The 27,795-nt window shown below is 44.2% G+C and overlaps 1 protein-coding gene across 1 annotated transcript; it reads right to left on the bottom strand.

Annotated features, from left to right (window-relative positions):
- Nucleotides 1-2,410: 2,410 nt before the first annotated feature.
- On the bottom strand, nucleotides 2,411-26,211 carry e2f7 (E2F transcription factor 7). Its single transcript, XM_083757401.1, has 13 exons — nucleotides 26,077-26,211; nucleotides 24,839-24,925; nucleotides 23,648-23,968; nucleotides 22,591-22,771; nucleotides 21,706-21,942; nucleotides 18,650-18,808; nucleotides 18,042-18,179; nucleotides 16,487-16,669; nucleotides 14,844-14,928; nucleotides 8,938-9,220; nucleotides 6,010-6,157; nucleotides 4,931-5,364; nucleotides 2,411-2,693 (listed from the first exon to the last, which is right to left on the bottom strand). The coding sequence occupies exons 1-13, from the start codon at nucleotides 26,077-26,079 to the stop codon at nucleotides 2,523-2,525; spliced, it is 2,430 nt and encodes an 809-aa protein (XP_083613527.1). The 5' UTR covers nucleotides 26,080-26,211; the 3' UTR covers nucleotides 2,411-2,522.
- Between the last annotated feature and the right edge of the window lie 1,584 nt (nucleotides 26,212-27,795).

The raw sequence follows: 27,795 nt of genomic DNA, 5'->3' as shown, positions 1-27,795 counted from the left end.
TGACCTGAGATCAGATTCACACGAGGTTTCCACTGGACACACACTGGTCTGATTAACCCATTCTGACCTGAGATCAGATTCTAAAAATGTCAGTCGTTTTTTTTTTCTTTTTCAAAAATAGCAGACCTACAAGCTACGAGCCAACACAACTGCCCTTTTACCCGTCTGTAAAACAACTGCCCTTTTACCCGTCTGTAAAACAGCTGCCCTTTTACCCGTCTGTAAAACAGCTGCCCTTTTACCCGTCTGTAAAACAACTGCCCTTTTACCCGTCTGTAAAACAGCTGCCCTTTTACCCCGTCTGTAAAACAACTGCCCTTTTACCCGTCTGTAAAACAACTCCCCTTTTACCCGTCTGTAAAACAACTGCCCTTTTACCCGTCTGTAAAACAACTGCCCTTTTACCCGTCTGTAAAACAGCTGCCCTTTTACCCGTCTGTAAAACAGCTGCCCTTTTACCCGTCTGTAAAACAACTGCCCTTTTACCCGTCTGTAAAACAGCTGCCCTTTTACCCGTCTGTAAAACAACTGCCCTTTTACCCGTCTGTAAAACAGCTGCCCTCTCCAGACCACGAATGCAGCGTTTACTACATGGTGAAAGAAATGCAAAATGCCACTCCTTTCCTTTCCATGCCCGGAAGGCAGCATTCAGGAGAATTGCTTTTTCTCCGAAGTCTCCTGAACTTGAACACAGCATTTTGCGTTGAACAAATTTGCTTAGAAATCCATGTCGTACACCAGCATCTCCACTAGCTAAAGAGTGCTGGGTTGCGCCCCCCCAAAAATATCTGATCTACAAGCTCACAACGCGTCGTAGCGCGACACGTTGTGAGCTTGTAGATCTGCTATTTTTTGTCCAAAAGTGCCCTCTTCTTACGGGATTTCAGCCCCTAGCCCATTCTGACCTGAGATCAGATTCATATGAGGTTTTCCACTGGACAACACACTGGGTCTGATGAACCCATTCTGACCTGAGATCAGATTCTAAAAAATTTCAGTCGCTCTTCGATTTTTCAAAAATAGCAGACCTACAAGCTCGTATCGCGCCACTCGGTGGCGCGATATGAGCTTGTAGATCTGCTATTTTTAAATAGCTAAAGCATGACGTGATGCCGACACCAAAATGGGTGCCCGTTCAGAATGGGCTAAGACACTCTTCACGTCTCTGAGCAAACACAGGGTACCAGTCACCACTTCTCACTCCGTGCTGCGGCGACAAAAATAATACCCATGGATTTCAGGTTTAGTTTATAAACCGCTCCTTGAGAAAATGTGCACAGCTACAGTGCTATTGGATGGAATACGACAGTACAATTAAGGCTCTTTTTGTGATATCACTTCACATTAACGTTTTGAATTAGATCTTGACGGAGGACTTTCTGATCCTCTAGTCTATAGCGAGTCGCTATGAAGCAGATCGCCTTAATTGTTATATTTGAACAAATCCTGAGTGGCCTGGCTTTAAAGGTATATTCAGTGATTTCACTCAAAAAACCTTAGGTTTCGTTTTTGGCTGTGGGACCCAGCCTTTCGTCCAATCAGGATAGAGAGTCAAAAACGAAACCTAAGGTTTTTTGACCCCCAGGGGTTAACTGGGGACAGGGAGGAACTCCTTATATGGCCAGCACACTCTATAGTAGGGAGGATTATCACAACAAAACAAAAAAATAAGTGATATTTGAATTAAGTGAAATCACTGAATATACCTTTAAAGACATTACATCTCAGAGTACTCCAAGTCTAAATTAGACATACATTCTTAAATACTTAGTGCTAAAATGTTACAGTTGCAATTACAGCCCCTATAATCAATATGCATATAAATAACAGGTGTACAATAGGGGGGAGGGGGGGGATTAGGTAGCTCAGATCATGTTTGGGGCCCTAATAGGCCGATGTGTAAAATACAGCAGTGGCCTTCTCCCACCACAGGAGGGCACTGTTGCATCGGCAATACTGATGCATCGTGACAGTGGCCCATACTATACAAAGTAATGTAATGATGAGGCACTTTGAACCATTTGTTCCTTAAAGTAATATAAAGCACCAATGCTTTCACATTAAAATAAAATAAAAAAGCTAAAACAAAGCTAACACCTGAGTGTTGTAATGTCGTATAGCACCCTAGCTTATCCCATTCTGACCTGAGATCAGATTCATACGAGGTTTCCACTGGACACACACTGGTCTGATTAACCCATTCTGACCCGAGATCAGATTCTAAAAATATCAGTCGTTCTTCGATTTTTTTCAAAAATAGCAGACCTACAAGCTCGTATCGCGCCACTCGGTGGCGCGATACGAGCTTGTAGATCTGCTATTTTTCAATAGCTAGCTGCTAAAGCATAGCATGATGCTGACACCAAAATGGGTGCCCGGTCAGAATGGGTTATAGCATCAGGTAGCAGCACATTGCGACGGCAAGCGAAACCTTTGACAAAACCCCCTTCCTGCCAAAAGTTCCACACGTGAGTGGCCATGGTAATGGTATTATGCACACGCCGAGAACACATTCTCTTCTTCTAATTGGCCGCTTGGTGGTGACCGATGTCCAGCCTCCTCTGGGCGGAGGCACGTTTGCGGGCGACCAGGGTGCCTTTGACCCCCCCCACCCCTCCTCCCAGGGTGCCTGGGGTTTGGAAGAAAGCCTTGGAGCAGCCGGGCGCCACGGCCTCCTTCTGCGTATGCGGTGTCTGTAGAGAGAGAGAGAGAGAGAGAGAGAGATGAAGAGTCTGAGACCCTCAAAACCACATGCACTCAGAGAGCAGCGCCTCTGCACAGAGTCCTCTGCTCCCAAAATAATCAACACTGACAGTTGAGTATCAGCGTGGCACGTTTCAATCCCCCCGTTATCCCATCATGTAAATAGCAGGCTTTAGGGAACACCACACTGAACACTTCCCGCCCGAGGGACGGTTTCACTTCCATAGCACCGCCGGGCACTCAAATAATTAACCCATTTAGACCCCGAGGACAATTCTACAAAATGTCTTCTAACGGCACTCGGGACAGTTTTCTGAAATGTTTCTGTATCAGAGTGATGCTCAATATTTCATGTCAAGGACATGAAGCGGAGCTTCCTTTTATTTTTCTCGTGTTCCCTTTGTGGCTCCAGCACCTCGCTTAAGTTTTTTTCAGCAGATGAGCGGTGGTTCTTTTTACATTTATTCAAAGATTTGCGCTACATTTTCACGATTTTTCAAAAATAGCAGACCTATAAGCTAGCTCGTAGAGTGCCACGCTATGAGCTTGTAGATCTGCTGTTTTTCAATAGCTAAAAATAGCCAAAAGGGGTTCCCGCCCAAAATGGGTTAAGTGGGAATACATTTTCCTCACATAACTACGATGGTAAAAGAAGACGAATTGAAAGTAGTAAACATATTCCAACAAGCTTTGGGGAAAAGGAGGGTGGAACATTCGCACTTTCCAAAGGGGGAAAATAAACGAACACACACCACAACTTGGGACAGCGGAAGCAATTTGTCTACTGTTGTGTCGAGTCTGTTCTGGTTACAATACATACAACAAAAGCAGCTTATTATGTGAAAATATTTCTTTTGTTAGTCCTAGTAGTAATATATAATATACGGTATTGCTACAATAATGGAGATTTTTTATGGTGTCTATCAAAATGGTTTCTTTCTAAATGCCTGTAGACCAGTTGTGGAGTTCAGTTCGGTATCTGGGAGGGGAGTGAGTACATGTTCTGCTAGAATGTGACATGTAGCAGTTGTTGGAGACAAAATATAAAATAAAATAAAGAATAGCCTTTATGCAATTCCAGGTACTAAACATTTGTTTGCAAATTCAGTCCAGGTGTCTGTTCTGTTGACCCAGCTTCTTCAGTCCAGGTGTCTGTTTGTTCTGTTGGCGTAAAGGCTTTTAGTTTGTCTGTGTTAAAGGACCACTTCACCACTTTTCAACCTATCTTCATATAATAGGTCCTCACTAATAATCATGAAAAGATTGTGCAATTTTTTTCTACTTGGTCTGTGTCTCATAGGAGGGCTGTGGGCAGTTCAGAAACCGTCTTCCAGTGACATCATCGATGGGGAATACAAGCTAATAGAAACTGCAGGCTTTCTAGTCCTGAAAAGTTGCAATGCGAAAATGGAAGCCATCGTTCTCACGATAATGAAAATCTAAACATTTTTGTAAAAAAATCTTGTTTTAAGAAAACATCTGCCTAATGATGATGTCACTGGAAGACGGTTTCTAAACTGCCCACAGCCGTCCTATGAGACACAGACTGAGTAGAAAAAAATCGTGCCATTTTTTCATGATTATTAGTGAGGACCTATTATATGAAGATAGGTTGAAAAGTGGTGAAGTGGTCCTTTAAAGTTGGAACTAGGAAGGGAAGCGCCAGACACCCTCTGATTTATGCCTCGTTACAAAGTAGTCATCATCGTCTCATGGCATCGTTAATAATACTCAGGTTAATTTGGCACCTGGGGGTCTCTCTGAGGCTACGCAGAGAAATGTCAACGCAGAGCTATGTTGGGCTTTGCCGTCAAGAGCATTAATCCCTGTTTTAATGGCTCGGAGATTAATCAGCCTGTACTGACTGAGGTGGAAAAGGAACGCCTCCTAAACGTGAGGAATTGTGCCCTAAAACAAACACCCTACTTGGGCTCGCATGAAGCCGTACGTGGGAAAGTGTTGTGGCATTTTGCAGGTGCCTGAGAGTAAAAAGAATGTGCAAGTTAAGCATTTTGTACCGACAACAGGAGGGTTTGGTGCGTGTCTGTCTGTGGACATCAATTTAACCTCGCCACAGACATGATTCATTCAGTTTGGTGCCGTTAGCTGGCTGTGCGATGACAGAGACAGTAATTGAGTGCAACCAATTAATTACGATGACATTAATTACTTTTACACACATTACATCATAGGTCGAAACATGCAGAGAAGAAGCCATCGGCCTTACCAGTGGTTCCGTTATAGTGAAGCCGATTGGCTGGCTGGAACCCCCGCGGGGAGAGTGTGGCGCGCGGCGCATGACTCTCTGCTCCGGGGTGGACGGGGTTGGAACCGACGCCGCCCTGCCCGCCTCCGTCGATGACCCCGCGGTGACGGCGTAGGGCGCTGCGGTGCCCACCACGAAGTGAGCGGACGACACCATTCCGGGCAGAGTAGTGAAGTTCAGGTTGGCGTGGTGGTGGTGGTGGTGATGGTGGGCTGGGTCTGCCTCCGCGTGCTGCAGGCCGTTGTTGGCCAGGAGGGGATAGTGAGAGAGGGCAGAGGATGGCACCAGGACGTAGGAGGGCAGGGCCAGGGTGGGCATGGCGCCAGGCGGGAGCGCCGCCAGGCCACCGACCGGCGACTGGCCAGCAGGGAGGAGCTGGAGGAAGCTGCTGAGGCCTATAGCGGGGGACGGAGGAGGATTAATGAGTCATCTGCACAAAATCATCACTTCTGCTATGATACAGTAAGGTCACTCACTGGGTCCACCCACACAGCCTGTGCATGCCAATGGCTACGGCTGCATACATGGATTAGTTAATGGAAGAACTGTCCAAAAGAGGTTCACCACTTTTCAACCTGCCGTCCATATTTTCTCGTGTAAACTAGGGATGTGCCGATGAGACATTTTGGCCGATATCGATAAAAACAATTAAAATCGGCCAACACCGATGTGTTTGCTGATTAATCTCCCATCACTAGTGTAAACACACACTTTGTCCTAACACAAACATTAAATGCCGCCGCCGACAATGAATGGAAAGTGTTTGTGTAAAACACAAACTTTGAAGATGAAGGTCGAGGAGGCGAATTCTCATTGGCCGGAATGAGATGCGCCCCTCACTTCGCACGGGTGTGATTTTCTTTTTTTAAGATAAAATAGCAGTGTAGATAATTATATTCGTCAGGCTTAAGTGCTTCGTTACATAGGAGGCCCAGACATTTCACTACATATGTAAATGATGCACGACGTAGTGGTTTTATGTAAATGACGTAAAGCTCGTAGTGGTTTTCAGAAAAGCCTTATTTATTTTTTTAATTTACCTGCAGCATTATTCGGTACGTAGAGGTAATGTTGGCCGAGGCGGCCGGGGGGGGCGGGGTTACCCGAGGCCACCGACAGGCCTTCTGGGGGTTGAGGAAGGGTCTGCGACGAAGGGTCCCTCGCCTCCCATTGTGCCTCCGTCGTTGGCTAGAAGAACACAACAAAAATATAAAGTATCTATAAATGTTATAATAATAATAATAAACTTTATTTATATAGCACCTTTCATACATAAATGTAGCTCAAAGTGCTTTACAGAGCAAAAAAGATAATAAAAACAAAAGCAAAACAAAACAGCGTTAAAACAGGCATGCAGTTAAAGCAATAGGACAATAACGCAGTGTCAAATCAGGAGAAGGCAGTGGTACAAAGATAAGAACAGATAAACTAAGGCAACAACCTAAAAAAAAACAAGCAGTAATAGAATACAGTGAGGACGTGAATAACAAAAAATAAAAGATCACTTAAAAGCATTGTTGTAGAAGTGGGTCTTGAGCTGAGCTTTAAAAATGTCTCCAGAGGCTGCCTGACGAAGGTACAGTGGGAGCTTGTTCCATGCCGACGGCCCGTAGAAGCAAAAAGATGCTTCCCCGTATTTTTTAGTTGCCATTTTTTTAGGCAAAGCGAGCAGGCCAGCAGTGGAAGACCTTAGGGGGGCGGTTTGGGACATATTTAGGCAGGCAGTCATGTAGGTAGGAAGACCATTGAGAGCTTTATAGACAAGTAAAATAATTTTAAAATCAATCCTAAAAACAACCGGAATGTTTATGAAGAGAGACCAGCTGACTGAATATAAAACGTCTAATCGTGTGGATCTCGGGATCCACGTGGTAACGGGCCAACGGCGTGGCTCTCAGACGTCATGTGACCCACCACCAGTAACGTCAGACATAAATGGTAAATGGTGCATTTATATTATATAGCATATCAGGAGCAATCAGGGGTTCAGAGTCTTTTGCTCCAGGACACTTCGACTACTAACTCTGGGGGTTCTAACTCACAGGGTTCAAACTGGCAACCTTGCGGTTTCCATCCAGCCAGTTCTGTGACTCCCATCATTGGCTTCAGCCTGATTAAAGCCCCATGGACTTCTGTTATAAATGCCAATAACCCATTCTGAACGGGCACCCATTTTGGTGTTAGCATCGTGTCGTGCTTTAGCTATTGAAAAATAGCAGATCTACAAGCTCATATCGCGCCACCGAGTGGCGCGATATGAGCTTGTAGGTCTGCTATTTTTGAATAGGCCACGCCGTGAAAACTAAAGGGCTTCAAGGCTTTTTAGCCGAAATATGTTGTAATAATAGTGTGTGTTTACTAGTAGCTACGGTGTGTTCTTTGCAACAGTCCCAGGTGCATGCGTAGTTGCGTACTACTATCTGCCTTACACAACCTCTGCTCTAACCATGCAGCTCTTGTGAAGTAACTCCAATCGGAACAGATTAAGATTCATGGGGCAGATATACATTCATTCCAGTTAAGTTCACCGTCCCTAAGATTCCGGTGTAAGTTTTGCAATATAACAAAACGGTCTTTTAATCTCGCTTATTTTTACCATCTATCTTTTTTTTTTTACCATTATCTTGCCATGAAAAATGGGACAATTTTTTGGAAATTGTTTTAGAAAAAGTGTTAGATTAACGGCACGGGCTTTTCTAATTAAGCACCCTATACATCACTGAAATGATAACGCCAGCTTTAATTACAACAGGAATGACTTCCCCTTAGTCAGTGAGCACGCTGATATCATTTCAGATTTTCTTTATTTAATGATCTGCCTTCCAGAATTATTAACATCTTCTGATCCATGGGAGTGAAATTCAATTGAGGAAAAGAAAAAAGGACATGATTCAGATGCAAATGCTCTGATTACTATTGTTCCCTAGAGCTGAAAATTAAATCATTTCCGCCAACATTCAGGCACTGTGCCCCAATGTTCGCACGAGCACGTTATTATAGGCGGTTTCAATAAAGGTTTCGACACATTTAACAAATAGTGTAAAACGGTCATCGCAACGCAGACTTGTGGCGTGTAGATTATGCTATTTTAAAGGACAACTTTAGTTTTTTTCAACCAAGGTTCATGTTTTAGGTTGTTATTAGAGAAAGTAAAAGATGAGTGTTATTTTTTTTCCATTTGCTGCTTTCTTTCGTTTTAGGGATTAGCTGTTTTGTACAGGGGGGCGGGGGCATTCGAGCATGGGGCTAAATATGTATTTCTTTACAAAATATTATGGAGATTTATTTTTTTATTATTTACTATAGCCCTAATAAACCCCAGGAAATTACATCTGGCCACAAATAAATCACAGGATCTACTGAATGTGAAGGAGGCCTACTGGGGGGAAGCCACACTGTGTGTCATAGGCTCAATATGTCCGTTTGACACATTCAGTAGATCTCGTGATGTTTTGTGGCCAGATGAAATTTCCAGGGGTTTATTAGGACTATAGTAAATAATTAAAAAATAAATCGCTATAAAATGTTGTAAAAAAATACATATTTAGCCCCATGCTCGAATGCCCCCGCCCCCCTGTCAAAAACAGCTAAAATCCCTAAAACGAAAGAAAGCAGCAAATGAAAAAAAAAGAACACTAATCTTTTAGTTTCTCTAATAACAACCTAAAACATGAACCTTGGTTGAAAAAAACTAAAGTTGTCCTTTAACTACGATACCGTTGTGTGTCCAAGTTTAAAATAACACTTAAGTGGTCAATCGATTTGTTGATATATATTATCAACATTTCCAACAACAACAAAAAATCACTCTTCCCGATTATTCGATCAAGCGAAAAAGTAACTGATAGAATATTTGCTAAGACAATCGATAGCCGATAACTACAAACAACACAAACCTTGTCGGACTCCCCCCTCTTCTTCACCCCACATCTCTCCTCCTCTTCCTCCTCCTCCTCCTCGCCCCTCTCTCTCTTCCTCCTCTCCTCCGGGGGGGGTGGAGGCTCCAGGGTCTCGGCTCCGTAGAGCATGACCACGGAGGGCTGGGACAGGCTGGAGAGGTAGGCCTGCAGGTGGGGGTGGTGGTGGTGGTGGGACGGGGCGCTGGTGAAGGGACCCACCGCCTCGGGGTGCAGCGGAACAGCCAGCGGGGAGAACTGCCCGGAGGCCAGAATCAAGGGGCTGTTGCTGTGGGTGCTGTGGGTGCTGTGGGTGCTGTGGGTGTAGGTCTGCCCTCCTGCACTCAGCTGGTCACTGCAGAGAGAAGAGGCCACACGTCAGCTGTCTGGGTTCTTTTTAAAGGGATAGTTCAGATTTTTTTAACTTAAGTTGTATGAAATACTTGCCATTACTATTTGGTTGCAACTGTATTAATTGATTGCCCGAGTCCCGTGGTGGGAGTTCTGCTCTGGTTTTGGTGAAATATTAAGTAGTTCCGGTCATTTTGTGGTGGGCACTGGGGGCCACGCAGTAAAGGTAAATTAATCCACAAAACTAACGTCATTTGTATTGTTGACCTATTTATAAAATATTAGTGCAACTTTCGTTCTTTTTTATCACATAGAACGATGTTTTTTGTGTCCATATCACTACGCCCAGAAAATAGTTCCATGTGATGGAGGGGTCAAAGTTGAACGAAAGTCGCGCTAATATTTTAGAAATAGGCCAACAATACAAATGACGTTAGTTTTGTGGATTAATTTACCTTTACTGCGTGGCCCCAGTGCCCCCCCCACAAAATGACCGGAACTACTTAATATTGACCAAAACCAGAGCAGAACTCCCACCACGGGACTCGGGCAATCAATTAATACAGTTGCAACCACTATATTAATGGCAAGTATTTCATACAACTTAAGTTCAAAAAATCTGAACTACCCCTTTAACCAAAAAAGTATAATCCATAACAGAGGACGATTCTACAAATGTCTTCTAAATCCTGACGGTTTTGAGAAAAAGGGGTTAAAAGAAGTGGTTACTCAACAAAATTAAAAAAGTACTCGTATCGGTACTCGTATCGGTGAGTAGTAAAAAATTAACCCATTCTGACCGGGCACCCATTTTGGTGTCAACATCATGTTATGCTTTAGCTATTTAAAAATAGCAGATCTACAAGCTCATATCGCGCCACCGAGTGGCGCGATACGAGCTTGTAGGTCTGCTATTTTTTGAAAAATCGAAGAACGACTGATATTTTTAGAATCTGATCTCAGGTCAGAATGGGTTCATCAGACCAGTGTGTGTCCGGCGGAAAGCTCGTGTGAATCTGATCTCAGGTCAGAATGGGTTTTAAGTACAACTCTAGTATTACGCCAACGTCATGTAATCCCTCCATGCAGTGCCTGGTGGCTGCCATTCCTTCATTTTGCAGAGGCAGCAACTCTTTGAAAGTTACAAAGAACCACACCATCATTCTTGTTGCAACAAGACTACTGCTCTCTCTCAGGCTAAAGAACCCTGTGGATAGCCCATCTAAACCACTGTGGGAGGCACATACATACATGTAGCTTAAACGTACATTTTCTAACGTTTAGTTAACCCATTCTGACCGGGCACCCATTTTGGTGTTGGCATCATGTTATGCTTTAGCTATTGAAAAATAGCAGATCTACAAGCTCATATCGCGCCACCGAGTGGCGCGATACGAGCTTGTATGTCTGCTATTTTTTGAAAAATCGAAGAACGACTGACATTTTTTAGAATCTGATCTCAGGTCAGAATGGGTTCATCAGACCAGTGTGTGTCCGGTGGAAACCTCGTATGAATCTGATCTCAGGTCAGAATGGGTTCATCAGACCAGTGTGTGTCCAGTGGAAACCTCGTATGAATCTGATCTCAGGTCAGAATGGGTTAAGAACATGTGTGGCGAATCTTTGAATTGCTTTGTGCAAAGATAGGTACTATTCTTGGAGTCGTACCAGGTTTCTGAGGCCACTATACTACACGCGCACACTTTGACAAGGCATCGTGGGTAAAAACATTCCTCCTCAGCAATCTTCCCCCAGCCTCCCCTCTCTATAAACACTTAACAGCCGTCTCAAGGCGGCCATGTGGCTTGGCCACAAGCGAGCAAAGCGTCCGACCACTGCAGGCACGGCACAGCACAGCACAGCACAGCACAGCACAGCACAGCACAGCACAACACAGCACAGCACAGCACAGCACAGCACAGCACAGCACACCACAACACAGCACAGCACAGCACAGCACAGCACAGCACTGCACTGCACAGCACAACACACCACACCACACCACACCACAGCACAGCACAGCACAGCACTGCACAGCACAGCGCAGCGCAACGCAACGCAACGCAACGCAACGCAACGCAGCACAGCACAGCACAGCACACGTCCATAGGATAAATAGTTGGGTTGTTTATGGCAGTTCTGTGACCGCGCAGAGCAAAGGTCACGTTTCTCAATGATTTGTCATCTAGGAGGGTTAATAAACAAATTGAGATGTAAATCGCAAAAAATGCAGGGAAAATTCACGAGAGCCCCAAATAAGGCACAATAAGGCAAAATTACCTAAAGTCCATTCTGCTTTCAGTAGCATGTGACGTGTCAATCTAAGTGGTTTTCATGATTCTGAATCCATTAGTTTTTCACAAAAAACACTCCTTGGGCTAAAATCAGCCATTTGGGCAAGTGGCTATGGCCGTTTTTAGCCCAAGGAGTGTTTTTTTGTGCAAAACTAATGCTTGGAATGGATTCAGAATCATGAAAACCACCTAGATTGACACGTCACATGCTACTGAAAGCAGAATGGATTTTAGGTAATTTTGCCTTATTGTGCCTTAACAGGTTTTTGATAGTGGCCATATGGATTTGGGGCGCTCATGAATTTTCCCTGCATTTTTTGCGATTTACATGGGGTCTCAATTTGTTTAATAATAACCCTCCTAGATGACACATGATGGAGAAACGGACCTTTGCTCTGCGCGGTCACAGAACTGCCGTAAAAGACGCAACTAAAACGCTTGAGAAACGAGTCAACGACAGTCTAAAGAAAAACGGTAGCGCCAACTCCTGTAAAAAGCTAGCCTAAAGCCAGACACGGCGGCCATTGCAAACACGAGGGATTAGTACAAAATACTATGTAAGAGAGACTATAAGAAAAACTCCTTTTGCGAATTAAATTATCCGCGCAGACATAATGTGAACCCCGCTCAATTTCAGTCAGACTATTTAAAACTCCTGGGTTGGTTGTTGGTGGGTGCTAGGTGCTAATTGACTAACGGCATAATGTAATGCCTTCAAGTTGAGTTTAGGACCATTGCAGCATGTCTGTCCTTCACTGCTGTCTCCTTCCTGTAGAACTTCCTAAAAAAAACACCATACTGCTGGTGATATTATATTGTACAGTATCTTAGCAGCACTGGCTATATGTTGTTGTATGTGAACGTGAACATACCGTGAACCATTATAGTTATGTAGTATTTTCAGATTATGTGTTCTTCTGGTGACTCAACCAACAGATGTGCTTGTGGCTGATGCCGTGCCTGTCTGTATTTGTTGTTCTATTTAACCACTTCTACTATACTGTCAAATCACAAAAAAAGTTGATCTATATAAGCTCACAAAGCACTGAGTTGAGTTGTAGATTGTTCACTGAACGTTTGCCTAGTATTTACGCTGAATGTCCAATCATGACCAATAGGGACGCTAGAAGAGAGTCTACTATAAGCATTGTGGTCCAAAAATAAACAAGCTGTCTCGTTGTTATTGTCGGGGAGGCGTCTCTGTATCGTTATATTGTCAGGGAGGTGTCTCTGTATCGTTATATTGTCAGGGAGGTGTCTCTGTATCGTTATATTGTCAGGGAGGTGTCTCTGTATCGTTATATTGTCAGGGAGGTGTCTCTGTATCGTTATATTGTCAGGGAGGTGTCTCTGTATCGTTATATTGTCAGGGAGGTGTCTCTGTATCGTTATATTGTCAGGGAGGTGTCTCTGTATCGTTATATTGTCAGGGAGGTGTCTCTGTATCGTTATATTGTCAGGGAGGTGTCTCTGTATCGTTATATTGTCAGGGAGGTGTCTCTGTATCGTTATATTGTCAGGGAGGTGTCTCTGTATCGTTATATTGTCAGGGAGGTGTCTCTGTATCGTTATATTGTCAGGGAGGTGTCTCTGTATCGTTATATTGTCAGGGAGGCGTCTCTGTATCGTTATATTGTCAGGGAGGTGTCTCTGTATCGTTATATTGTCAGGGAGGCGTCTCTGTATCGTTATATTGTCAGGGAGGTGTCTCTGTATCGTTATATTGTCAGGGAGGTGTCTCTGTATCGTTATATTGTCAGGGAGGTGTCTCTGTATCGTTATATTGTCAGGGAGGTGTCTCTGTATCGTTATATTGTCAGGGAGGTGTCTCTGTATCGTTTGCGACAGTCAGTCAGTCATATAATAGTCTGTTTCTAGCGAAAATGTAACTAATTCAGCAGCAGTAACAATAGTGTTTTCTCTCAGGTTGATTCTTCATATCCATATGAGTGAAGCGGCCTGGATGTTTATTTTTCAAACACAGTTCTTATGACACAATCTAAACCCCCCCCTATGGGGATTACAATGCAAATAAAAAGTACATGAACCCGTGGATTTGCGCCCTCTACCGATATATCGGTGCGTGAATAAAAATAGGTTGATAAAGCCCTCTTGAAATGATAACAAAGGGTTCATTAATGGAGTTCCAGACACTGTTCTGAGTCTACTGTGACCTCACTTTCCGTATCATCGCAACCTTGTTCGCAACCTTGTTCCAAGACTGCATCTTTTGACCAACATTTCCTCCAGCCAGGACAAACGGCGATTAGCAGCTAATCATATACGTGCGTTCCATTTATATATTGTCTGTTGCTGTTCTATAATAAGTCAAATTCAAAATGCTTTGATAACTACCAGTGTGTGGCCTCTATGTTATGTACAGTTCAGCAGAGAACACTGTAGTCAATTTTTTGGGGGAACAGAGTTGGCAAAGGAAGATACTTAATTCAGAAAATGCTGCTAATTGTATTGCAGTAAATCAGTGGTGGACTACTTAGTCCAATAATTAAATGGCAGAGGTTAGGCCCAGGCCGTAGCGTAACGGTCTGGGCACCGGACTGGTAATCCAGTCGCAGTGTGCCGCGGGTTCGACTCCCGGACCCGACACGGCCTTTACCGCATGTCATCCCCCCATCTCTCTCCCGTTTCCTGTCAGCCTACTGTCTGTCCCTTCAAAAAATCAATAAAAGGCGTAAGCCGCAAAAAAATATCTTAAAAAAAAAAAAAAAAAAATGGCAGAGGTTGGACAAAATTTGATTATTTTGTTTCTCAACTGATTCTGACAGGACATTAGGTCTACTAGCCAGGATAAAAACAGTATAAAAAATGAAATAATTCCGACTGCAGAGAAATTGCAGGATAGAGGTGTTTGTGTGTGTGTCTGTGTGTGTCACAGCAGATATTGTTGTTGTTGATGAGGACAGTAGAGAAGTGACCATTTTGGAAGTGGCATCATGTACATTTGCCCACAGTCTGGAAGAGGCATTCCTTACCAAGGTGCTTAAGTACCAGCGTCTTAAGGATGCTATTATACAGCTTGGCTACAGATGTAAACTACTTGTGTTCATATTTGGAAGCCTCGGTAATGTCCACAAATCAGTCGTGAGGGGCCTGCAGATTGCAGGCATGCCCAAGCCGAGAGCTAAGGCATCGGCAAAATTCTGTTCAGTGTCTGCAATAACTGGCAGTAGTCACCATATATGGAGAAGGCGATGCTTTCTGTACCCGTGATCTGTATCTGAAGGACTTGTTGTAGAGTTTTCTCAAGTGTGTGTGTGTGTGTGTGTGTGTGTGTGTGTGTGTGTGTGTGTGTGTGTGTGTACGTGCACTCACTCTGTGCTCTGGCCAAACTGCAGTGGACACAATGTGCTGGTACTTGTAGTCCTTATGAAATAGTCTCCAGGCTGGGCTGCCAAACCTAGTAGTGGGGGGGAAAAAAGAGAAATCAGTAATGTCAGACATCTGATCTGAGAACTTTGAACACGTCTATCCCATTCTGACCTGAGATCAGATTCATACGAGGTTTCCACTGGACGCACACTGGTCTGATGAACCCATTCTGACCTGAGATCAGATTCTAAAAATGTCAGTCGTTCTTCGATTTTTTTCAAAAATAGCAGACCTACAAGCTCGTATCGCGCCACTCGGTGGCGCGATATGAGCTTGTAGATCTGCTATTTTTAAATAGCTAAAGCATAACATGATGCTGACACCAAAATGGGTGCCCGGTCAGAATGGGCTATTGACCTTTTGCAGAGTTTGGAAGCACTCGTTTCCAGTAAAGCAGCGTCCTGCTGCCTCTTGCATCATGTGCTAATTCAAAACAGGTGGTACGATGCAGGGCAGTTGAGTGATATCTAACGAGCACTTCCAAACTCCAGCACTTGGGAAAAAGAATCACCTGCTGCAAGGACACAAAGTAGCTCATAACATGTCTACAGTGGATTTAAGGACACAAAGTAGCTCATAACATGTCTACAGTGGATTTAAGGACACAAAGTAGCTCATAACATGTCTACAGTGGATTTAAGGACACAAAGTAGCTCATAACAACATGTCTACAGTGGATTTTTATGAAACAAACACTTTGAGGATAGAAAGAGGATAATTCAAGCTTTCCGTACAGCTCCAAGGTTGGTGAGTTTGACGTTGTTTAAAGGGACACTTCACCCTTTTTGCAAAGAAATATATGTTAATGACGTTTAGAAGCTTTAGAACACTTTCCTGGGGGTCTTTATGTGTGTAATATGTGGTTTTAGATATTTTAGATTGTAGCAGTGAGCCCGGTGTCTCTGATGTCATGGACACTGGGCTCACTTCCTTCCTGGACTACATGTTGTCTCAGTAAGACAGCCCTATTCACAAGGAGGAGCAGTGCACCAAATAATTATGGGAATTGTAGTCCAGGAAGGTGAGCCCAGTGTCCATGACATCAGAGACAACAGGCTCACTGCTACAATCTCAAATATCTAAAACCACATATTACACACATAAAGACCCCCAGGAAAGTGTTCTAAAGCTTCTAAACGTCATTAACATATATGTTTTTGCAAAAAGGGTGAAGTGTCCCTTTAATACAATCAGATAGGACTTTTCTGTGTGTTTGGATGAATGGGCTGCCATTGGAAGTTGCACCTAGGTAGCAGCTTGCCATTAACCCCTTCTGAACGGGAACCCGTTTTGGTGTCAGCATCATGTTATGCTTTAGCTATTGAAAAATAGCAGATCTACAAGCTCATATCGCGCCACCGAGTGGCGCACTACGAGCTTGTAGGTCTGCTATTTTACAAAATCGAAGAACGACTGACATGGAAACATAGCTTTTTCAGAAAACTGTCCGGATGTAGAAGACATTTTTAGAATCTGATCTCAGGTCAGAATGAAAACTGTCAGGATGTAGAAGACATTTATAGAATCTGATCTCTGCATATGGAGAATCGTGGGATCGGGGCCACTTCGGGGGGGGGGTTTCTTACCTGTTGTCTGCTCTCTGCGAGCGGGGCTGCTCGGGGCGGAGCTGACCAGCCGCTGGCTGGCGGCCACGGCGGAGGTGGGCGTGACGCTGAAGGAGGCGTAGCGCGCCAGCCGGGGCCTCGTCTGGTCGATCAGCTGCCTGACCGTCTGACCGCTGCCCCGTGTGGCCCCGCCCACGGCGTTTTCTGAAAGCAGGAAGGGGAAACGCTCACTATCGCATTCTGGGCGGGGAACCCCTTTTGGTGTTTTAGGCGTTTTGTTATACTTTAGCTATTGAAAAATAGCAGATGTACATGCTCGTAGCGCGGCACCGAGTGCCGCGCTACGAGCATGTACATCTGCTATTTATTTTTTTAAACCTTGAAAATGTTTGTTTTTGTAGAATCGAGCTCGGGTCTAAATGGAATATTCAAAAACGTGTATGTGTGAGTTAGCATTTTAAAGTGCTGGGTTCCCCCATCACAGATATCCAAGGGATAGAGGGTCAGGAACTTAGAGTATATATTTCTAGAGAAGGCACCCAGAGGAAACCCTGAGGCGAAATGGACATAGTGGCCGGATTTGGTATTGCAGCTCGAGCCAGCGCTGCTCCGTTGACTATCATTGCGCACGTTCATGTGATTGGGGCCATGACACGTGAACGAATGTTTCATACGTGAACGCGCACAAACGGCACAATGATAGTCAACGGCAGCGCGTTCATGTGTTTGTAACCAATCAATCCCAGAATGCACTCTGTTCCTACCAGGAAGGAGGAGTGAATCCGCCTCATGCGCTTTTGAGCAACTTAATGCAAGTGGATGGGAGGAGAACTCGGGTGTCTTCTCTATATATATATAACTCTATGGTCAGGAACAAGGAAGTAACTTCCAGGTTAGCCTATAGAAACACGGCATCACTTGAACATCACTGAACACCATTAACCCTCTAAACACCCGCATTCATTTCTACTTGCAAAAAATAGATTTCAACCTTACTACTACTTTGTACTACTAGGACTAAGACTAAAAAATATGTTAAAAAAAATTAAGTTTGATGAAACATTTATAATAACTATATAATAATATAATAAATTAATAATTTACATTTGGGGGATATCTTTCACAATAATGAATAAAACATGTTCTAGACATTCTAATGATCACAAAAAAACATATATTTTACCTACTTTTATTAGGGTAAAGGTCAAAAGTCTTAGGATAAGAAATGTTCAAAATTGCACAGAGTCCAGAAATTTTTTATTTGTGTGAATTTCAGCCTCTGTGGGGGGGTATTTATATGCAAATATCATGACCAATGGCATTGCAATGAACATCACTGATGACGTTTAGGTGAAAAAAGAACAGAAAATAATAATAATAATAATTTAGTAATTAAATAAAATAAGATTGTTGCTAAAAAGCAACGCTGGGTCTTATTTCAAATGGACACATCAATGATGGGTTGTGAGCTACCTTATTCTTATTAAGGACAACACCATACATGAACTCCATGGTTTATTCCCCTTTATTACAAGACAGACAGATTATACACGGCAGTGATTCTTCTATTTCTTACCGTCTGCATTGGTGAACTCGACAGGACCGATCCACTGGAAGGCCGGCTTCCTGCCCCACTCCTCGCGCACGTGGATCTTCTTTATCAGGCCCAGGCTGGTCAGCACGTTGGCGATGTCGTACAGACGACGCACCTTAGCTGGAGAAACGGACGCCTGGTTAACGGAAGTAATTCAAGGCTTCATCGGGTGAGTTAATTGATTTACAATAAATATTTACGCAGTCGTATTTGTCAGGTGACACAAACGATCTTGTCTCTTGTTGTGCGGCTTTCCTTTTGCTCAGAACATTAGCCGGTGTTATCGGGCGCTGCGCTCTGCTCTGCTCTGCTCCGCCGCGCCGTGTGCGTATGGGTGTTGGGTGAAACCAGCCTGTGTGTGTCATAGGCTAGCTTAGGAGGCAGGCAATCATGACTAGGTCTCCAGTCGCCGCTATACGCGATTGGCTGGCGGTGGTTTCAGAGTATGGGGGTCAGACTTCCATTGGCTTAGGCGCGGGCATGGGGCGGGACTCCCATTGATGACTAGGTCGCTTACATTTCACGAGCTAGTCATTAGTCAGGTTTCAACAGTCCTTTTATGAAGTGAGCTAGTACTCGGGTGTCCTTACTTTTGTATTTGCTGTGACTGGATGAATCCTGGCTCTCCTCGATGAGGATCTTGGCGGCCAGGTCCAGAGTGACCGTGTGGGTTTTGGACACCAGGAACAGCATGACGAACTTCTGGCTCATGATGCGTAGCGACTTGTCTTTCCTGTTGCTAGCAGCTCCTGCGGGGCACAACAAACACAGGCACGCCAAACGTCATCACTACCGAACGTCATCACTACCACAACAAACACCGTCACGCCAAAACGTCATCACTACCCAAACACAGGCACGCCAAAACGTCATCACTACCCAAACACCGTCACGCCAAACGTCATCACTACCCAAACTAACATAGGATCATCCAACCTTTTTTCAACCCATTTTGAAAGAATATATATTCAAACATTTGTGCCACTTTTTTTTTACGATTTTTCAAAAATAGCAGACCTACAAGCTCGTAGCGCGCCACTCGGTGGCGCGCTATGAGCTTGTAGATCTGCTATTTTTCAATAGCTACATTTTAACATAATGTTTAAAACACCAAAAGGGGTTCGTGAAAACATGTCAACCTGGAAAGACAACAGACTTCCACTAAACTGATTGATCAATTCAATTAACCCGTTTAGAAAGGTATAAGAACGCGCGGGTTAACTGCATATACTTATACCGTATGTTATCATTTGTACAGTTGAGATGCCGTTTGTGTTGCCCTTGTTTTGTTAATGCAGTCATCTTTTACATGATACAACCGCGGGTTCGACTCCCGATCCCCACGGCCTTTACTGCATGTCACCCTCCCGCCCCATCTCTCTCCCCATTTCCTGTCAGCCTACTGTCACCCTATCCATCTATAAAAAAATAAAAAATAAAGGCGAAAGCCACTAATAACATTTAACACTTTCCAGGGGAGGGACGAGCTCTACGACCGTGCCAACCACTGCGCCAAAGGGACAACTTCTTCAAGTATTATATGTAAAACTAGAGCTTTCTGCTAATGCTAGGCAACAACAACCAAATGGTTTCTATAACATCTTCATTTAGCACAACAGCCCTGGATAACCCATGCACCATCCCGAGAAAAGACAAATCTAAGGAATTACTGTCAATTACACTTAACGGTATATTCAGTGATTTCACTCAAAAAACCTTAGGTTTCGTTTTTTGGCTGTGGGACCCAGCCTTTCGTCCAATCAGGATAGAGAGTCAAAAACGGTTTTTTGACCCCCAGGGGTTAACTAGTGGGGACAGGGAGGAACTCCTTATATGGCCAGCACACTCTATAGTAGGGAGGATTATCACAACAAAACAAAAAAATAAGTGATATTTGAATTAAGTGAAATCACTGAATATACCTTTAACCCATTCTGACCGGGCACCCATTTTGGTGTCAGCATCATGTTATGCTTTAGCTATTTAAAAATAGCAGATCTACAAGCTCATATCGCGCCACCGAGTGGCGCGATACGAGCTTGTAGGTCTGCTATTTTTTTTTTTATCGAAGAACGACTGACATTTTTAGAATCTGATCTCAGGTCAGAATGGGTTAATGAAGCCATTCTGTTGAAGAAAGGCATCGTGTCACCAGGAGTATTTCTGATATAATTATTTCTCAGTGGAGAGAAACCTCCCTTACTGGGTTATTAAGCGTAGCCTGCAGTTTGCCCAAATTAACACGCCACATCCCGCCATTAGCCGTTAAGCCCAGAGACATTAAAACACAGCCTAGTTTCCATCACAACTTCTCAACGTACCGTACCCGCTCTTTCTGCGATAATCCAGCGGTATTTGTGTTTGTTGACTTGTTGCTGGATACTAATGACCCCCATTACAAGGCATCTGATCATGTTGAGACTTGGTCACCAAGTCTCAACATGATAAGTTGCCTTGTAATGGGGTCATTAGTCGGTGACAAGTTGTGACATTTATTAACTAGGGGGGGAAAAAACAGTTGTAGCTAGCTAGGGAGCATTAGGTAATTTGTTAGCTGCCATGACAGTTTAACTGCACCGCAAACATTTTAGAATTTAGATCAGTGAATGGCAGCTCCTTAGTCCTTTTTATTTTAACCCATTCTGGGCGGGAACCCCTTTTGGTGTTTTAAGCATTATGTTATACTTTAGCTATTGAAAAATAGCAGATCTACAAGCTCATAGTGGCGTGCTACGAGCTTGTATAGGTCTGCTACTTTTGAAAAATCGAAGAATGACTGACACAGAAACATAGCTTTTTCAGAAAACCGTCAGGATTTAGAAGACATTTATAGAATTGTTCCCAGGTCAATTAAGCTGGTGACGCACCATAAGTCAGAGCGCGGCGGTCACAAGAAACCCTCCTTTAGTCCTTACCGATGCAGGGCTCTGTATCCCCCGTAGCCTCTAGGCCTGTGCCCACCTCCCTGATACCCTCCTTTAGTCCTTACCGATGCAGGGCTCTGTATCCCCTGTAGCCTCTAGGCCTGTGCCCACCTCCCTGATACCCTCCTTTAGTCCTTACCGATGCAGGGCTCTGTTTCCCCCGTAGCCTCTAGGCCCGTGCCCACCTCCCTGAACCCCTCCTTTAGTCCTTACCGATGCAGGGCTCTGTTTCCCCCGTAGCCTCCAGGCCTGTGCCCACCTCCCTGATACCCTCCTTTAGTCCTTACCGATGCAGGGCTCTGTTTCCCCCGTAGCCTCCAGGCCTGTGCCCACCTCCCTGATACCCTCCTTTAGTCCTTACCGATGCAGGACTCTGTTTCCCCTGTAGCCTCCAGGCCCGTGTCCACCTCCCTGATGCCCTCCTTTAGTCCTTACCGATGCAGGGCTCTGTTTCCCCCGTAGCCTCTAGGCCTGTGCCCACCTCCCTGATACCCTCCTTTAGTCCTTACCGATGCAGGGCTCTGTTTCCCCCGTAGCCTCCAGGCCTGTGCCCACCTCCCTGATACCCTCCTTTAGTCCTTACCGATGCAGGACTCTGTAGCCTCTAGGCCTGTGCCCACCTCCCTGATACCCTCCTTTAGTCCTTACCGTTGCAGGACTCTGTTTCCCCTGTAGCCTCTAGGCCTGTGCCCACCTCCCTGATACCCTCCTTTAGTCCTTACCGATGCAGGGCTCTGTTTCCCCCGTAGCCTCCAGGCCCGTGCCCACCTCCCTGCCGTCGGCTGCCGGCTCCATGTGGAGGTGGTATCCCTGCTGCCGTCCCTGTCTCTGCAGCTCCCCCAGGGTGGCGCCCAGACGCGAGCGCCCGTACCAGGTGTAGCGATTCTTGGCGATGCGGCCCACGATCATCAGCGACTCCAACACGTTGATGATGTCGTATATTCGCCGTCGCTCCACGCCTAGAAAGGAGAGAACGGCGGGATACAGTTATGGGGAAATCTGCCTTTGGCTTCACTGTGGTCTTATTAAACAGAACACACAGTCAGAATACACTTCTAGTCATTTGTACTAGTCGACTAACTACCTATTTTTTTTTACATAATACATATTTCTGTAAATAAATATTTGTACATTTAAAATGAATAGTCAACTACTAAGGCAATGTGTGACTACTAAGCACACACACACACACACACACACACGCACACACACACACACGTAGTAGTATACAAATAGTTTGAGCAAAACTGGAAAACGAGAGCACCACGTAACAAATTGCTCTAACTCTAATGATGGCACTGCTATGCTAAGCACAAAGGGATAGGATGGTTGGTATGAAAGGCAGGTAACCATAGCAACCACCCCCCAAAACCCAACGTAGTTATAAAAAGTTTATGATGCTCATGAAATGGATATTAGCCATTTCCATTAATGCCCCCCCCCCCCCCCCCTGGCTCGTTTTCATATTACGGCACAAGCATGGGCTGTGACTAGTGTCTCTCTCACACACACACACACACACACACACACACACACACACACACACACACACGCGCACGCGAGCACACACACTTTCCTTATCACCCTCTTTGTTCACTGGCACTTACTGAGGCTGGTGGCGACTTCGTCCAGTGAGATCCTGATGGCTTCATTGGCTGGTGGGTAATCTGGGTACAGAGCCAGGAACTTGTGACACAGCAGGCCCAGACTCTTCTGTTTCCTGTCTACCAGGACGTGTTTCGGTTTGGTCTCCCCTTCCCCCTTCGTCCCCTCCTCCGTCACCTCAAGCTGATCAGAGAGAGAGAGAGAGAGAGAGAGAGAGAGAGAGAGAGAACACGTTATTATGAGGGCAGAAATTACATGGCAAATAACATGATAAATGCACCCACTTTTCACTTAATGTCGGAGCACCACCTGCATCCACTAATCATCCATTCTTACGATAAGCATCTTGATCTTGATCTTAACGTTCTGGATCTTAATGTGAAGACGAAAAGAACTTGTCTAGTTGTCACATACCGGATGTTGTTTTTATTATTCTAATACGCAGTTAGTGCTGCACGATTCTTGGTCAAGAATGGAGATCAAAATGTCTCACACGATTCTCTTTTTTTTTTTCCATTTTATTGTCTTTAGTCTGTAGTTGCTGAACATTACTACATTAAAAATGTAGTACCTGGAGCCAGAACTACTGAGGCTTCATTTAAACAGACGACATTTACTTAAATCTCTTACATGCACTCTCTTGAAGCAAAAACATACGATGAACTAAAATTAATTGGACGGCTAAACCAGCCACATTTAGAAATGAGGAACTGCACCCCCTCCCTGCCGGTGGGGAGTGTTAATATGACAGTATTAGTAGGTCAGACATTAACCCATTCTGGGCGGGGAAACCCGTTTGGTGTTTATAGCATTATGTTATACTTTAGCTATTGAAAAATAGCAGATCTACAAGCTTGTAGGTCTTCTATTTTTGAAAAATCGTTGAAATGTGGCGCACATCTTTGAATATATATTCTTTCAGAATCTTTTGCTTCTGGGAGGGGTCCCTGGAACAACATATTTTCAGATGGGGGTCGGCGGCCAATTACATAGAAATTAAATTAAATTTATTTCAACATGTTTGTCTTTTATCCGTGGGAACTGGTCGTATGTATATACCTGACACGACTCCTCTGCGTTTGCGTCCTCCTCCCCTGGCAGCGCTGCTGTGTTCTCCCTCTCGTTCTCGATGGGCCTGAAGAGAACCTTCCGCATCTCTCGGTCTCGGATGTCGGGACTCGCGGCGCTGATCAGCATCTTCAGGTTGGCCGTGGGGGTCCAGGGGTCCGCCGCAAGGACGCCTCGCTCCGGCTGTTTGATAGGGGTGATGGCGGCGATTTCAGGGGTCGGCGGCGCCTTGTTGTTGGTGAAGAATGAAATGGGTACAGTGGACTCCGGATTCAGCGGCGTGGATTTCCTCCTCTCCGTGCAGATGTTCTCCTGTAATGGAGAGACGATACACTTTACTTACATATTATTATTATTATTATTATTATTATTTTAGTACATATAGAGCGCCGAAGTCCTGACGTCACTCGCTCGTCCCCTCGTTTCCCCCTGGTTCACGGAAGTAATTTCTCTATGGAGAATAACATGGGGTGATCTTAAAATCGTTTCATATAAGCGTTGTGGTCCAGAAATTAACGAGCTGTCTCTGCGTTATTGTCAGGGAGGTGTCTCTGTATCGTTATAATGTCAGGGAGGTGTCTCTGTATCGTTATATTGTCAGGGAGGTGTCTCTGTATCGTTTGCGACAGTCAGTCACTCATATACTGTATGATACAGTCTGTTTCTAGTGAAAATGTAACTATTTCAGTAGCAGTAACAATAGCGTTTTCTCTCAGTCAGTTGATTCTTCATAATATCCATATGAGTGAAGCGACCGGGATGATTTGTTTATTTTTCAAACACAGTTCTTATATGAGGCGATCTAAAATCCCTTTCAATGCAAATAAAAAGTGCATGAACCTGTGGATTTGCGTCCTCTACAGATATTGACATTAGACTTTGGTGCTCTATTATGATAAATAATATGTATACTTGACATATCAATAATGTGGTGGAACACTAGAGAACTGTGTACACAACCAAAAAGTAATAAGGCTTACTGCCAAACAGCAGGTTTGGACGTTGTATCCTTGTAATACCATGAATGGAATCTTATTATTATTATTATTATTAATATTTCTCCCACATTCAGTCACATCAACATCAGGGAGGTTTTATGTCTGTCTTAATATTTCTCCCACATTCAGTCACATCAACATCAGGGAGGTTTTATGTCTGTCTTAATTATGGCATAAACTTTACCTTTTGCTCATTTTCAGTGCCATCTACGATGGCATGTTTCCTAGCAGGACTTGAGAGGTCTTTCAATGCCAGGCATTTGACTTCCATCTGAAGACAAGAGGAAAATAAAAGTCATGTCACCTAGTTCAGTGGTTCCCAAAGTGGGGTCCTTGAGGGAGTTCCAGGGGGTCCCCAGCTAAATGATAGTTTGGAACCAAATGGACCCTTATGGGTCTGTAACTCGGAGTGTAACCCCTGTAACTCGGGGTCCATTTGGTTCCATTTGTACACTATCAGAGTTAAATTAACATTGATTTTACAATATATATTGGGGGTCCCAGAGTTAGAAATGCCATTAAATGGGAGGTCTGGCGTAGACTAATGCATGTCAAATTTATGGGGGTGAGTCCTTAGCATATATTTTCTAATGGGGGTCTGCGGGCTATTAAATGAGTGTTCATTTGGGGGGTCCTTGACATGAAAAAGTTTGGGAACCACTGATGTAAGTAATCATTACTAGATGGCATTACTTAATTTTAGTAATGTACCGGTAATCTAGTTCGATAATCAAATCATAAAACACTATAAGGAAGAGTAGGGGGGGGTCGCTTGAGCAACGAGTATGGGGAAGGGGGGGGGGGGGGGTCACCGGTCACGACAACACGTAAAACTTGCGCAACGAACTCATGATGAAACGATTGATTTGGCGCAAAGACACACAGCTAGCGCATAGCGCGCTAACTAACTGCCTAATAATATAACCTCTAATTATATACTGTACGACAACATTAATTAATGGCAATGTTCTCTTTGATAGCCTGCAATATCTGACTGTATTGCTGTTGCTACAGTGACGGGTAAATAATTAAAACATTACCATTCATAACTTTATAGTGAACATCGATAGCTCACATGTAGCAGCATCCATCCTCCATCCCACTATTTTAGATAAATTATGCCCCAAATAATGTTATATATTCAGTACGCTGTTTGCTGGATCATGGATGGATGGGGGGGGGGGGACATTAAACCATAAAACGTATTTATCAATGCATTAATTTGTCCAAAAATAGCAAGAGTTTAATAGCAGGCGATGCTGATCACTCAGCCTAACTTTAGATTTAGACTCTCGTAGATGTATTTATTATTTAATCGATTCTGACATTTTGAAATACATCTATACGAGAGTCTGAATGTTAGGCTAATAATAATCAGCATATTATAATAATTGCATGCAGTAGTAAAATAACATGTCTCACCATTCCCACAGTCTTCCTCCTATGAATGAATGAAAGATTGATTCCCCACAGAGCAGCCTAGTAGTCAGATCTCCAGTTACACTTTCTTTCTTTCACAGACAGACAGACGTGTTGTGATATTTTTCCCTTCGGATCATCAACACATTATATATAATAAATAGCTGCACATTAATGTTGTCCCTCTGTGAGAATAAGCGGTAATAATAATAAGTAACTCCTCTGTGTTCAACTCCTTCTGCTTCTGTTCTGGGACTCTCTGACTGAGAGACACTCCTACCAAAGTGTAGTGTAGAAACTTCACCCTATAGTACTACCCTACTTCTAGAACACAAGGACACGGCAGCGACGTCACAACTAAATGTGTGTGTGTGTGTGTGTGTGTGTGTGTGTGGGGGGGGGGGGGGGGGTTGTACGTCTCTAGCCTGGTTATTCGGGTTTATTAACCAGTTTTGATTGATTGATTGAAATATTTATTAACAGTTTGCAGAATTTACAGTACATTTCAAGCACAAACTCAATACAAAGACTGTTAACTGTGAGTGGACGACCCAATTAAGCATTACACTTGTTTACAAGAGGGTCCACATTGTTCAATTCACCAAAAGTACTCTAGTACGTCTCTCTAGTCTAAATGTTATGATGAATTGAACAAGGTGGACCCTGTTGTAAACAAGTGTAGTGCTTTATGGTGTCGTCCGCACTCACTGTTAAGTTTTTTTTTGTATTGAGTTTGTGCTTGAAATGTACTGTAATTCTTCAAACTGTTAATACATACTTCAATCAATCAATCAATCAATCAATCAATTCTCCCATTATAGGTTAATTAGATGAATGGTAGTTTGAGACATAGAAGGATAATCTTACCTTTTTTTACGTAGCGCTTCGTCCAAAATGCACAAATATAATTAATTATATAAACTACTTTCCACAAGTTCCACAACTACAGGCTGTAGTCACGTGACACTACAGGATGCGGCACAGACTTCCTATTACGTGCCGTGACGTCCCTGTCGTGTCCCTGCTGTGCTGTGTGTGTGTGTGTGTGTGTGTGTGTGTGTGTGTGTGTGTGTGTGTGTGTGTGTGTGTGTGTGTGTGTGTTGCATTCATAGACTGTAACGCCGACCGTGCAGAGACTTCTATTCAAAGATCACCCCCCCCACCCCCCCATCATCACCCGCGCTCAGGCTTGTTTTCTGGCGCTCTTGGCCATCTGACTGGCACCAGCCAATCGGCGATCACGCCGGAAAGAGGCGTCATCGCGCTCCGTCCAATGGACGTTAAGCCCACGGATGGAATCTATGACATTATTCATTAACCGCGCCTGGCTGGCTGCAGTTGGCGGGGAACCCGGGCGGGGAACCCGGCGCGCTCTGTCTGGAGTCAGCTGGGGACTGCCTGTGGGGAGGAGGGTCTCTACTCTCTGACTCTGTGCCGCCTCCCCAGATCAATCCATAGAGAAACCCCCCATTAATAACCCTAATCACAGAGCCGTTGTTGTCTTTGTAATTAGCATTGTTGAGGTTTGTAGACAGATGGAGCTCAGAGGGACACAAAGTGGCGCTAATATTACCTGGATCACCGCGCAAAACGGAGAGAATTAACTATTCAGTGCCTTCTGGGGTCCCGCCCCTCAGGCACCCCCCCTCCCCCCCCCCACTAGTCTGTGAACTAAACTAAACTTGTGTTTGCATACTCACCCCTAATAGACAAAATCTGCCG

This window comes from Protomyctophum parallelum (genome assembly GCF_964188405.1).
Source record: "Protomyctophum parallelum genome assembly, chromosome: 22".
Lineage (NCBI taxonomy): Eukaryota > Metazoa > Chordata > Actinopteri > Myctophiformes > Myctophidae > Protomyctophum > Protomyctophum parallelum.
This window is presented reverse-complemented; position numbering and strand designations above follow the sequence as displayed.

Bases quoted from the DNA above. Each gene is read 5' to 3' on its own strand.
- e2f7 (XM_083757401.1), bottom strand. The intron at 23,969-24,838 runs GTAAAGTTTATG...TCTCCATTACAG, and splicing joins GCACTGAAAATGAGCAAAAG to GAGAACATCTGCACGGAGAG. The intron at 18,809-21,705 runs GTAAGGACTAAA...TGTGCCCCGCAG, and splicing joins GGAAACAGAGCCCTGCATCG to GAGCTGCTAGCAACAGGAAA.